The 12205-nt window shown below is 35.9% G+C and overlaps 2 protein-coding genes across 6 annotated transcripts; both read right to left on the bottom strand.

The window, feature by feature from the left end:
- Positions 1-2514: 2514 nt before the first annotated feature.
- On the bottom strand, positions 2515-7260 carry LOC103325016 (two-pore potassium channel 3-like). Of its 5 annotated transcripts, none has more exons than XR_016125570.1 (5): positions 5785-7214; positions 3919-4070; positions 3025-3165; positions 2881-2947; positions 2515-2801 (listed from the first exon to the last, which is right to left on the bottom strand). XR_016125570.1 is itself a non-coding variant. In XM_008227135.2 (2 exons), the coding sequence occupies exons 1-2, from the start codon at positions 6924-6926 to the stop codon at positions 3926-3928; spliced, it is 1287 nt and encodes a 428-aa protein (XP_008225357.1). In that variant the 5' UTR covers positions 6927-7260; the 3' UTR covers positions 3386-3925. The 5 variants fall into 5 exon arrangements, 1 of the variants encoding a protein (XP_008225357.1); XR_016125569.1 differs by having other exon boundaries at positions 2515-2753; XR_016125568.1 differs by having other exon boundaries at positions 2515-2947.
- Positions 7261-9047: 1787 nt separating this feature from the next.
- On the bottom strand, positions 9048-11214 carry LOC103325017 (double-stranded DNA-binding family protein). The gene is made up of 7 exons (XM_008227136.2): positions 11039-11214; positions 10220-10285; positions 10056-10117; positions 9899-9963; positions 9470-9561; positions 9326-9397; positions 9048-9222 (listed from the first exon to the last, which is right to left on the bottom strand). The coding sequence occupies exons 1-7, from the start codon at positions 11039-11041 to the stop codon at positions 9184-9186; spliced, it is 399 nt and encodes a 132-aa protein (XP_008225358.1). The 5' UTR covers positions 11042-11214; the 3' UTR covers positions 9048-9183.
- Between the last annotated feature and the right edge of the window lie 991 nt (positions 11215-12205).

Here is a 12205-nt window from a genome sequence, read left to right as displayed (position 1 = left end):
AATCAGAGTGTAAATCAATCTGATGGGGTTGGGGCGGTTGCTTAAGAGGGATGACTTTTGATGGAAAGAGAGAAAATTAAAGAAAAGCATGAGATTGTTGACCTATTATTAATCAGTTGCGTCCGCTATAAGTGACATAAAATAAGGACTTTGGTATGTTGGTAATGGAAGTCCCTATCGATTTAGAAGAGGGCAGGTTTTTTGTTAGGTGTGCACATTGGAAAAAAAGAATCTTTAGGATGTTGAAACATTTGGGGTTGCACTTGCACCCAACCCAACCCATCCCTCAACCTCAAATTTAAAGGCACCACCACCAAGCAAGCAGCATCTCTAAATTAATCTTTGTTTTAGTTGTCATCTGCCTAATCACTATTCACTAACAAACTTTATCTTATCCCTATTTGTACGTATCAGCTTTATCAACCACCCACACACCAATGGTTAATTTCGACCATATATATATTACGACAATTTTATTTACACGTATCAATCTTCGATTCGCGTTCATCAATGACTAGGATGTTGTCACCAACATAGTGCCATCGACAGAACTTCCAGAACCAAAAAAAGGCAAGGATGTAGCAAGGAGACAACATCTTACAGTTTGGAAGACCAGCTGAATGACTCTTCATAACAAGAGAGTCTGTATGTCGAATAGTATCCGAGGTTGTAACCTAGCTAGCGCACGATTAAGTTAAATTAAAATAGATCCACACAATTCCACTTTCATTGAAGAGAAAGCAGTGTGTGCCTAACTTTTTTCCGCTCAATAATTGATGGTATATAAATAGTTTATTAGTTAGACAGACAGACACAGAGAGAGAGAGAGAGAGAGAGAGAGAGAGAGCCTTAAACTGATAATGCGTATGTATGCTGCTACAGTACCATAACTCTTATGTATGGCCATTATTTTTGCGTACGCTGATGAACTTGTCAGGCAAAACTCCAATACAAGACTACTCAGACAAATATAACTCTGCAGTCTATATTATTAATACTGTTTGTGTAAATATCTCACGGGAGAATATTCGTTTGAAAATTCTTCGCTTTTTTAACTTCTTTCTCTCTCTTTTCTAGTTATTGTAAAATTAAATATGGATAAAAGACCACACCTGGAGGGTGTTGGCTAAAGGTCATCTGATGTCTAAGTTAGTTCGATTGAATCCTTGAGAAACAATAGTTAAAAAATGATACAGAGTTTTCTCTATTGAGAGAACCGGATGGTCGTAACTTTGTGTGGTGTCACTTAACCGTGTGAGGGGTTTCGGGTGTTTAGGGTTTTGAAAGGAATTTAAAATTATCTTGTGTGTTGAACATAACCATATATTTATAAGACTATAGGCATCTAGAATTTTTTAAAGAATATCTTCGTATTTGGAAGCCGGATTATTAACTCCCACAAATACGAAGGGTTAGTTTAGTTAAGCAAAACCCATTTTGCTTCCAGACAAATAAATAACTTGGTTGAGCAAGTTTCTTTCCTGTATATTAATTAGTTTTGTTTTCTTTTTTTTCCTTTCACCGTCAAATTTCCGTACAATTTTTTATTATTTTTATTTTATATATATATATAAAAATTGTATGAGTAAAGAAAAGCTGACAATCCACTTCACCACCAGTACCCTATCCATCTTAGGCTATAATGTTTTAAAATCTTGATTTCAATGATTTCAATTTGACTTGAAACCCATAGTCAACATCGGAAATGACTATTATTACATGCATACTATAGTATTTTACAATATAGTACCTGATTTTCTCCTATGCCAACATCTATTATTACCATGCAGACGTCATGTATTATGAATTATGGTACAAATTGTAAATTACGGTAATAACGCCGTAACGTGCGCATCGGAGAAGAACTGGATATGGTATTATGATTTATGATGCAAATTGCAAATCAAGTCATAAGAAAAATACAAGATATGGGGTTTGTCTCTTATATTCATCACTTAGTGTAAGGAAAGCCCGCTCCATCTTCTTCAAATGTGAAAGGACCTCTTATGTGGATGGATTCTTCAAGAGGTCAAAAATTTACTTGACTGGTTCCAATCTAACAACTGCAGCAGCATTCTCTATACTTTAATGTTATTCAAATTGAATTTTCTATTTGATATAATGCCCCTCCATTTTACTAGCCAATAAAGAACTGAAAACGAAAGAACAGACATTTCTTCTACCAAATTATTAAATTATTATTTCTCTGATAGAGTCATCAGCAGTCATAATTAAGTTGCAATGAATTAATTAATTAAGTTGACTCAGCCATGCCGTAATATATAATTTATATTTTAATTTGCATTCTTTTTAATTCTTCATCTCCTTTTGGTAAACCCCATAGATTTAATATAGGACATAGTCCTTGGTTCCCCAGTCAATCAAGATCACTGAAAACAGTCTACTTCATCAACAGAATTCAAAAGCTTTGTTATGATGCTCTTCAAGAAGTTGTCTAATTTATAATGAGAGAGAGAGAGAGAGAGAGAGTTGGAAATTTGGAATGAAGTAGTCTTGTAGAGTATTGGGTTAATGTTCATTGCTCTTTTGATCCCTTCAAAGAAAAGGACTAGTTTCATGTTCAAAATTTTTAAAAGTAACTTTTTAAAGAGGACAAGATATATATATATATATATATATTATGTGCATAGTCCTTGGTCTTCTTTCAATTCAATCACCCTAAAAGTCGCAGTACATCGTGAATGGATTGGTTTGCTGATGAAGCTTTTGAAACCGACATGGTCCAAGGCTACCTTTCAAACAGAAAACTTCTAGTAGATTAATGGGAGTTGCTTTGATCCCTTCATCAATTCAAATTCACTTTTTTATATAAGTGAGAGAGGAATTTGTAAACAATGAGTTGAATGTTGAAGTGCACACCTTTTGGGTTTATTATTATGAGCACCTGTCTTTCATGTTTTCCAAGAATAAAGCAAGGACCATATTTCTGCAAGAAAATTGGAATTATATAACTTCGAATGAAACATTGCAGTCAAAAACCATATGAGCCCTTTTTGAACCCACCTTTTTCACATTTAGCTTCACTGTTGGTTCCAAACATATAGGACAAATGTTGGTGCAATGCATCAGCTGGTACCAAGTTATCAAGCCAGAAAAGGCATGCCCATGAAGAGCACGAGAACGGCTATTTTGGGTTACAAGTGCCTGTTATTCAATAGATTAATCAACCCAATTCATTGCCAAGTCTAACATTCATAGGGTCCACACAACACAAAAAATAGCATAACCTGATGATGAAGAGAAAATCAAGGTTCTAAAAAAAAAAGGCAAAGTGTCAATATTTGTGATTACCAACTTAACTTGGATCCAAAATAATGCAAGAAATAAAGAAAGAAAGAAAGAAAGCAAGCAAGCTAGAGAGACGTAGTCAAAGTGCTTCACCTTCATTCATACTAATTTACAACCATTTACATTCTGAAGCCACAAAAAGGGTCTCCAACTCTGAGCAAAAAGTAAAATATTGTTATTTTCTGAGATTATCTTCATTTCTGAAAGAGAAGAAATACAACTAGTCTGTATTGTCAATTAGTTTGTGTTAAGTCAAAAGTGCCCTCTATCAGCTTAGTTCTCCCATCACCGGTATTTCGCGGAATATGTCAATGACCTTGTTGTTGACTGGTTTGTAAAATTGTATACTTTAGCAGGAAATGCATCCATGTGCGTCCACAAGTATCATGCATCTATGCCTAAAATATGGAAGATTTATTTGATGGGAATGAGGATGCATGGGTATGAGGACCAACAGATCAGGCAGCAAAGTTCATACTTCATGTGGATTGTATGCAACTTGGATATGAACAATGCTCTCCATAAGATCAGGCTTATCATACTTCATGTTTAAAGATATTTGCTATTTGCTTGCCTTGATGTATAATGATGAAAAGGACAAAAAGCTACTTGGATATCAATGACGACTCATAAGATCCGCAAGGGTTATCTTTCCACAGTTCCCAGAGTCTAGCCTATCAAATTGGGTGCAGATCTGCATAACATCTTTCTCTGATACCTTTCCCATCTCCTTGAGTTTGTATATGACATATTCTGACTTACTGCACACATAAAGCCAACATAATTAGCCAACAGAAACTTTGATTTGCTGCAACTCAGAATAAGCAAAGAAATAAGTCAACAACTCCAGACAATGGAAGTAAGTCAGACCAAGTCATAAATATATTTTTAAGATTAGAACTTTACAAACAAATGAAGTCAGCCAAGCAAACTTGCGCCAGTTTCTAAACAAGAGTTGCTTATTGTAAGAATTCCAGGCTAACACAATTGGAACTACTAATCAATAAGAAAAAACCAAAATCAAACCATATTATTGCCTACCACTGAGGACAAATTTTACCAGCTGCTTAACCTCCAGATTTCTAGAAGGAACTAAATAATCAATGCACGCTAAATTATCAAGGTCACAAATTCAATCTCCTCCAAAATTGGGGAAACCCAGGCACTTGAATCAACTGCCGTGCTCATAACCTCCATGTCACCAAGTATTTGGGGTTCCAACAAGAGTTAAACTGTTTGGTACAGACTAATTTGTATTGATAACTGAATCAAACTTAACTCATTAATAAAGAAAAACTGAATCAAACTTCTGTTACAACTCCTAACTATTACGATGTTACATGTCAATTCCGAAGGAAATGAAGGCTTACTAAGCAAGATAGCAAATTATCAGATTCATGTTGCAACTCATAAATAATTTGATCAAACACAAAAGTTCAGAGAGAATATCCCATAGGGATACAGTTCCCCTTACTATAAGCCATTTGCATGCTCAAGAAATTTGCAATAAACTTTGATAATTCCAATAGAAATGGAATACTGTGCTCAACACACTTGAAATGCTTGGTTATTAAGGCCCGCAAAGGAGGACTGAGCTAACACAATAAGGAGAAGGTGGAGGGGTCTGTGCACAGCCTCATTTCATAATATCTGCCAATACTCTTTGTCTTGTAAAATTCTGTTTACTCCCCATGCATTCAGACAGCCCTTCATAATGTGCAGAAATTGATCAATGATTGTTAATTGCAACCTACAAGCTTCACTTTCACCTCATAATATCTGAAACTTACAGTTTGTGGTCCAAGAGTTTATGCACTTGGGCAGTCAAATGGAAGGCCTTAGGTCTCAGAAAACTTAGTAAGCGGGTACTCTGTTATAATTTCTCATAGAGCTAGTTATAACACGTAATTTCAAATAGGTATTTTAACTTACAGAAATTCTGTTTCATTTTATCCACAAATATTCCTTGTCTCCTAAACTTCTGTTTAGACCCATGCATTCAGACGACCCTTCATTATGGATAGAGACAGACATTGACCAATGATTGTTAATTGCAACCTACAAGCTTCACTTATAATATCCAAAAATTACAAAAGATGACTCACAAATCAATACATTCATTTGTGGTCCAAGAGTTTATGCACTCGGGCAGTCAAATAGAAGGCCTCATGTTTCAGAAAACTTAGTAAGCTGGTAGTCTATTATAATTCTCATAATGATAGTTATAACACGTAATTTCAAATAGGCATTTAAAGAATATCTAGTTAGTCAACAATATTGGCTTTAGATTACTAAGCTCAAGAACATGCCAAATGTATTTGAGTAACTAGGAGAAGAAGAAAGGCTAAATCAATACAAGTTTTATCCTATACGGCCCAAGTATGTACCTTTTGATGAACCAACTTCATAGATCAAAACCAACAACCTAAAACAACCTAACTGATCAAAATGTAAGTATTTAATACTAGCACATACCTCACAAAGCCATTATTGTCAATGTCAGCAGCAAGAAACTCAGAAACAGTCATGTCCTGACCAAGAACCCACTTTGCCATTATCCTATGCCGTTTATCCACCCTTGCCTCAGCTAAATACAGAAATGCTCGAGCAACCGCAAGCGTCGATACAAGCAACCAAATTGAAGCAAAGATGCGACCCGACAAAGACTGGAAAGCGCGGTCACCATACCCAACGGTGGTAACTGACATAACCGAAAGATAAAATGAATCCAACCATCCAAGCCTTTCCACAAAATGCATAACACCAACACCAATCCCAATACATAGCACCACAACTCCCAATGCCAATCCTACCTTCATTCTAATCCTCATCCTCCCCTTCTTGACATCAAATATGTAGGACTCCTTTTTCTCACCCACACCCTTAAGACTCCTTAGCAAATAATTCTCTTGCAAATCCAGCACATAACTGACCATCCCACTAAGCAAAATATCAATAAATCCAAACCCCACCAACACAAACATTATAGAAAACAACTTGGTTGCCGTACTAGTGGGTGTAATATCTCCATAACCAATTGTGCACATTGTCACAATACAAAAGTACAATGCATCAACTACCGGGTGTGTCTCAATTGCCGAGAAATGATGACGGTTAAACCAATATATAGTCACACCCAATGACAAATATATAACAAGAAGAATAAAAGCTTGTCTTACAATAGACTGTGAACCAAATTGGGGTCTAGGATCAGAACGCCGGTTTTCCACATCATTTATAACAGCCATAGCAGGTGCAGTTTTGGAGCGATGGAGGTTGGTTTTGGTCCATGAATAGTTGGGGTCAATGAGCCAAGATTGCAGGGGTTGTTGAGGTTGTGGGTCTTTTGGGGTTGTGGCTATGGCGTCTAATAAAGAAGAAGAGGAAGGAGGCCTTGAGGCTCTTGGTGAACTGTAAGGCAGAGTCAAGGCATCGACTAGAGGAGAAGAGTCTTGTGGTGATGAGGGGGAAGGGCCAAAGATGATACGGTCTTTGAACTCTGAAGGGGTTAAAGGGGCAGTGAATTCATTATCTTCTGGTAGCGGACAGAGAGTGTGTAAAGGTGAGAGCTTTCTTCTCGGGCTGCCTACATAGGGAAGCAGAGGCTCTTTCTCCATCTGGGAACGCCGGAAAACCGCTTTTGGTATCGCCGGGAAACCAGAAACAGAAAACTTTTGGCTGTTATGGTGAAAAAACTTTTGCAGAGAGAGGTGGAAGAATTGAAGAGAAAAGTTGGGAACTTGGGGGTCAATATTCAATTGAGAGCTGTTACACGGTTGAAGATTCTCAAAAGAGGGAAATGTGCGCTTGCGAGTGAGAGAGAGATGGGGTAGGGGGAGTTTGATTCGGTCGGTTTGTTGGGACTTGGGGAAGCCAAGCGAAAAAGCGCAAAAAAGAGTAACAAAATACCTGTGAGAACCAACGTTGCAGATTACAACGAGAGGCAGAATTTGAGATGTGTATGTCGTCAGATTCGGTTCCTTCGGATAAATATATGATTCAGCCACGCGCCCCAGAAATATATCTAGTAGGGAGTTTTTAATTTTCAAATCTACAAAAACATGTAAGACGGGTTACATGTTGAGGAAAATCAAATCTCATTGTTACTTAATTTTATTGATTTTGATATTATATATGACATGATGGATTGTTTTTTTATTTTATGAAACGATGTTCTACTTTATTCTAATCTAAATGAATTGTTTAACGATATAAATAATCATTTTGGAGCTTATACTTATACAGAAGTTTATAGTGTTGGATCCCCAGATTAGATACTTAAAATATAAAATCGAAGTTCTAATGAACCATTTCATATCTTAAATATCTCATTGTTACTAGTTTATAATCACATAAAAATATTTATTCATTTTATAATATATTTGTTTTTTTTAGTTATTTATTAATTTTAAATGATAGTTGTTTTAGGTTTAATATACCTACTTCACGTGACATCATTAGATTTTGGACTAATGTAGTGGAATCACAAATGAGTTATGCTATGCGCAAGGAAACAAATGTGGAAATATTGAATTATTTGATGACAGTGATCCTGGTTTATATTTCTCGGTGGAAGCATCAATTATTTCCAAGCTTCTAGAAATGGACTAATGGCATCAGAAGGCTGCAATCCTATAACCACCGCCATCTTCGATTGACAAATTAGCAGTAACCACTGTCAATTTGTTATTGTCAGATTACCCTGTGGCCACGTTTAATTCATGTAATGAATTTGAGAAAAAAAAATATTTCCCATATCATTTCTCAATGGATGGGAAATGAAACATTCATTTCTCAAGTTTGGTAATGCTGGGAAAGTAACCGGGAAATATCACTTTATTTCATTTCTCATATTTGTTTTGAGTATGAATGGAAAACGAAGTGTATTAATTTTCAATTATACCCATATTAAATCAAATAAAAAAGAATGCATTTAATGATATATTGTCATTCTAAATTGTTAATGGGAACAAAATGGTCATGAAAAATATTTATTTAATATTGGCTCATTTTCCCGAACTTTTCCATTATAAGGGAAAGCAAAACCCAAGTTGAGAGAATGGCTTCACCTTCCCCTTACTTTCCCATGGTCTAGGCAACGATTTCCTATACCTTGACTTGCCAAACGTGGGAAAACAATTGATTTCTCATCCCTAAGTCTCCTTTTCTATGAACCAAACGGGGCCTATGAGAACAATTTTAAACACTTATACTGTGATGTGTGTGTCTTAAATTATTAGATTATTTGAATGCTTCAGTTATTGTGAAATACAGATAAATGCACAAGAACTAATGTAGATGCTCAATGCGGGTAAATATATAAGAACTAATGTATCTCAAGGACAAGGATCATATCATGTGATTGAATGCCATAATTAATTATTTGGGTTACAACTTATTAGCAAAGCCACGAGATCATCATTAACATAAACATGGTTTGTGGATCGATCAGTTGCAAACTAACTAGTTAATCATCACAAATTAGTCAGAGCACCTGTAGAGTTTCACCGAAGAAAATAACGTCAATGGCAGCCAAACATATGGTCATGGGAAAGTAATCCTAGCATGTCAAAAATTAAACTCAGATATACGGCCATGATCAAACTGGTAGTGTACATGTGTTGGAGCTTTTTTTTGGTCTTGAGATGGTGCTAAGGATGTTTGTTTGAGAAAAGAGCAATGCTCTTCTGAACTGAAATATATACAATGACACAGGTTATATTTGCACGTCAAGAATATTACTGAAAAACAAATATCAAAATCACGCAATAGAAGTACGAGCAGAGTTGAATATTTTAGAAATACAAAAAATCAAGCACTTTATCTTAAAATATACAACCAACAAGAACATTGTCTTTAAATATAAAATACAATTCAATCATCATCATCAAGGACACTCCGACGCCTCTGAATCTGGAAGAAAAAGAGTAATCCAAGACATGGGGCAAAAATCAGTACAATTTTACATGTAAAGTTTAACCGAAAGAAAGATCATTACAAATTGATCATCACTTACAGTGACTTTGGTCTGTTTTGTTGTTTGGTTGTTGATCTGCTCCAACAGCGAAATGAGCCTCTCTTCGGAAACCTAAATGCACTTAATATTAAGCCCTGTGAAGAAACTATAAAAGCGACCACGATATGAAATATCACACCATACCTTCTCAGCTATCTGGCCCATTTGAGCAGCTCTCAGTATAACATCTTCAACGCCCTTTGCCTTCTCAGGTTTCACCAAAGCAATTCGAGCAACTACACATGCATAGCACTAAGTGTATTAGATCAACAGATATGCCTAACCCAGAGTATGAATTGCTATACACCTATGCATGTTACTGAACTGCAAACAGACAACAGCCCAGATTAACAACATATCGTACTCCATCTTTCTTATTTTAAACCGCCTAAATCTTGTGCCAAGATATCAAAGTACCATGGTTTATTAACTATTGTCATAAAAGTAATCCAAACATTGTATCCTAAACCAAGAATAGGCTTTTCTAAAAGAGGAGAAGTGATAATAATGGTAAATTTTCCTAGGAGCGCAAATATAATAATCATGAAACGCCAATTTCAGATATCAACTTACTTCTTTCACGAGCTTCCGCTGACAAAATCTGACTAAGCATCATCTGCCTCCGTTCTTCAGCCTCCCTAAGTTAATTTCCTTATGTATAAAATCAATAAGAACTTTCTGGAAAAACAAAACAGAAAAAACTAATTCCCTAATTGATTTAAAACCCAACCTCTTGGCATCTTCATTTGCCCTCTGCTCTTCCGGATTTTGTTGTTTCCCTCCGGACCCTCCCTATCAATCAATGCAAGGTGGCGAGATCAGCACGAAATCACAAAAAATGCAACTGCACGTTTTTAGCTAAAACACTCAAGTAAACCCAAGTTGATTGCTTACCACACCATGTTGAGCCATAAGCTCCTGCATTCTTCTTTGTCTGATTGCTTCTAGTTCAGGATCCGCCTAAAAAGGAGACCAATAAGTAACAAAAACTTATGGAAAAAAACAAATCATAATGATTAAAATCATAATCATCATACAGACTAAATATAAAATTGTGCCAACCACACTGTATATCAGTAAGCATATCTACGTGTATTTAGCAAGTTGCAACACATCCCAGACCAGAAAAGAAACACATGATGACTGTGAAATCAGAACCCATGTTCCTTATCCCCCAAACCCCATGGCATCGCAGATACAAAATAAAAAAGCAATTGAAAATTTCAAAACAGTCCGGAACACCCTACAATGGCCAAGACAGTCTAAAAAATCCAACAGAGACTACAGATATATGCACCAAAAGAACTACCTAACTCTCTTGGAGCCTGTTTCAGGAAGTATTTGCATATAACTCGTGTGATAATTGCTGTTCTTTCAAAACCTATTATTTGCTATGCCTGCTCAGTGTAACAGCCATGCCCAACCCTGACCACCATTTAAAAGTAAAAATTGAGCTCCCAACTTCCCAATATTCATTTCTTGGCCAATTGCACACCAGAATCCCAAATAAAATCACAACACCACACAAAATTAGAATTATGCAAAACAACATCAAAGACTGAATTACTCAACTCAAGCCCTAATTTGGGGAACGAAGATAAAATAGACATGAAATCTACACAAGCATTTGCAAACCCTAACGCTGCATTTGGTATCTGAAAGTCAAAAAGATAACAATGAAAAGGAAAATAGTAGAGAGTAGGTTAGCATTACCATTGATTCAAGTTGTGGACAGCGATCTAGTGTTCCAAACAGAGGAAAGGAAACCAAAGTTGCGTTAGGCAGGCGCCGGATTCTCGAGTTAGGTCTTTTATATACGACTCTTGCTCTCTCTCACCAACGAATGCTACTGTGATACAGGCGTGTTGGTCATTTTTGTTTCCTACCCAGCAAAATTTAAACTTCCAATTTTAACCCTAAAAACAAATTGAAAAATGGAAAAGCAAAACTCTGCAATGGGAACTCAAACTTTTTGTTGGATAGGGAAGTGCATTATTGCAAGGTAGGAACAGAAACATCCTGTGTTTTTTAAACCAACCATCTTTTCTATCAGGCAGGCCCGGCGCAAAACATGTGCAGGCTGGACGATGGCATAGGGCCCCAAATAATATTTTTTTAGCCCACTTCTTAAAGAAAATCCACAGTTTATTTTGAAAGAGGCTTTTGTGCAAAAGAAAATAGGCCTCTTTCTTTTCAATTTTCTAACCCAATCTTATACAAGAACATTTTCTTCCCTATTTGTTTTTATTTTCGATCTTTCTTTTCAGTCAACTCTTTGTTTTTAATGTGTTTTGTTCTCTCTCTCTCTCTCTCTCTCTCTCTCTCTCTCTCTCTCTCTCTCACATGTTGAATCTTACGGCATGATTACAAGACCCACAAAAATCAAGTGAATCCTTCTTTACTTTATATAGGGAATCAAATATAGAATTTCAAATACATAGGTAAATATTCTTAATCATATGAGTTACAAGTTCATTACTTAATCAACTAATTCTTAGTCTAATGAAAAAGATCATGTATATTCCACAAGATCAGATAGGCGGGGTTTGGTTGGTACTTTAGAAAAGTTTCATTGTTCTCCGATTTGGCCGGAATGGGTTGGGCTGTCCATTTAAGAATAAGGATGCCTTTAGAAATTGTTCTCTAATCCAGTCGGAAACGTTTCATTGGTACAACCGTGCAAGCGAGAGGAAGGATAATTGAATCTAAAAATTCGGGTGTTAGGTAAATATTGTTTACCACTTAAGCTACAACAAACTCCTTTTTTTATTTTTTATTTTATCAATGTGAATGTGATGAACTATTTTACATTGAATTACATATTTTCAAGGTTAATGGTCCTGCTAAATATAGTAAAAATGAATCTAATTGTTAAAAAGG

Source organism: Prunus mume, linkage group LG3 (assembly GCF_029339155.1).
Source record: "Prunus mume cultivar Tortuosa linkage group LG3, ASM2933915v1, whole genome shotgun sequence".
In the NCBI taxonomy this organism is placed as follows: domain Eukaryota; kingdom Viridiplantae; phylum Streptophyta; class Magnoliopsida; order Rosales; family Rosaceae; genus Prunus; species Prunus mume.
Note: the sequence above shows the minus strand (reverse complement) of the source record. Positions and strands in the feature narration are given on the sequence as shown.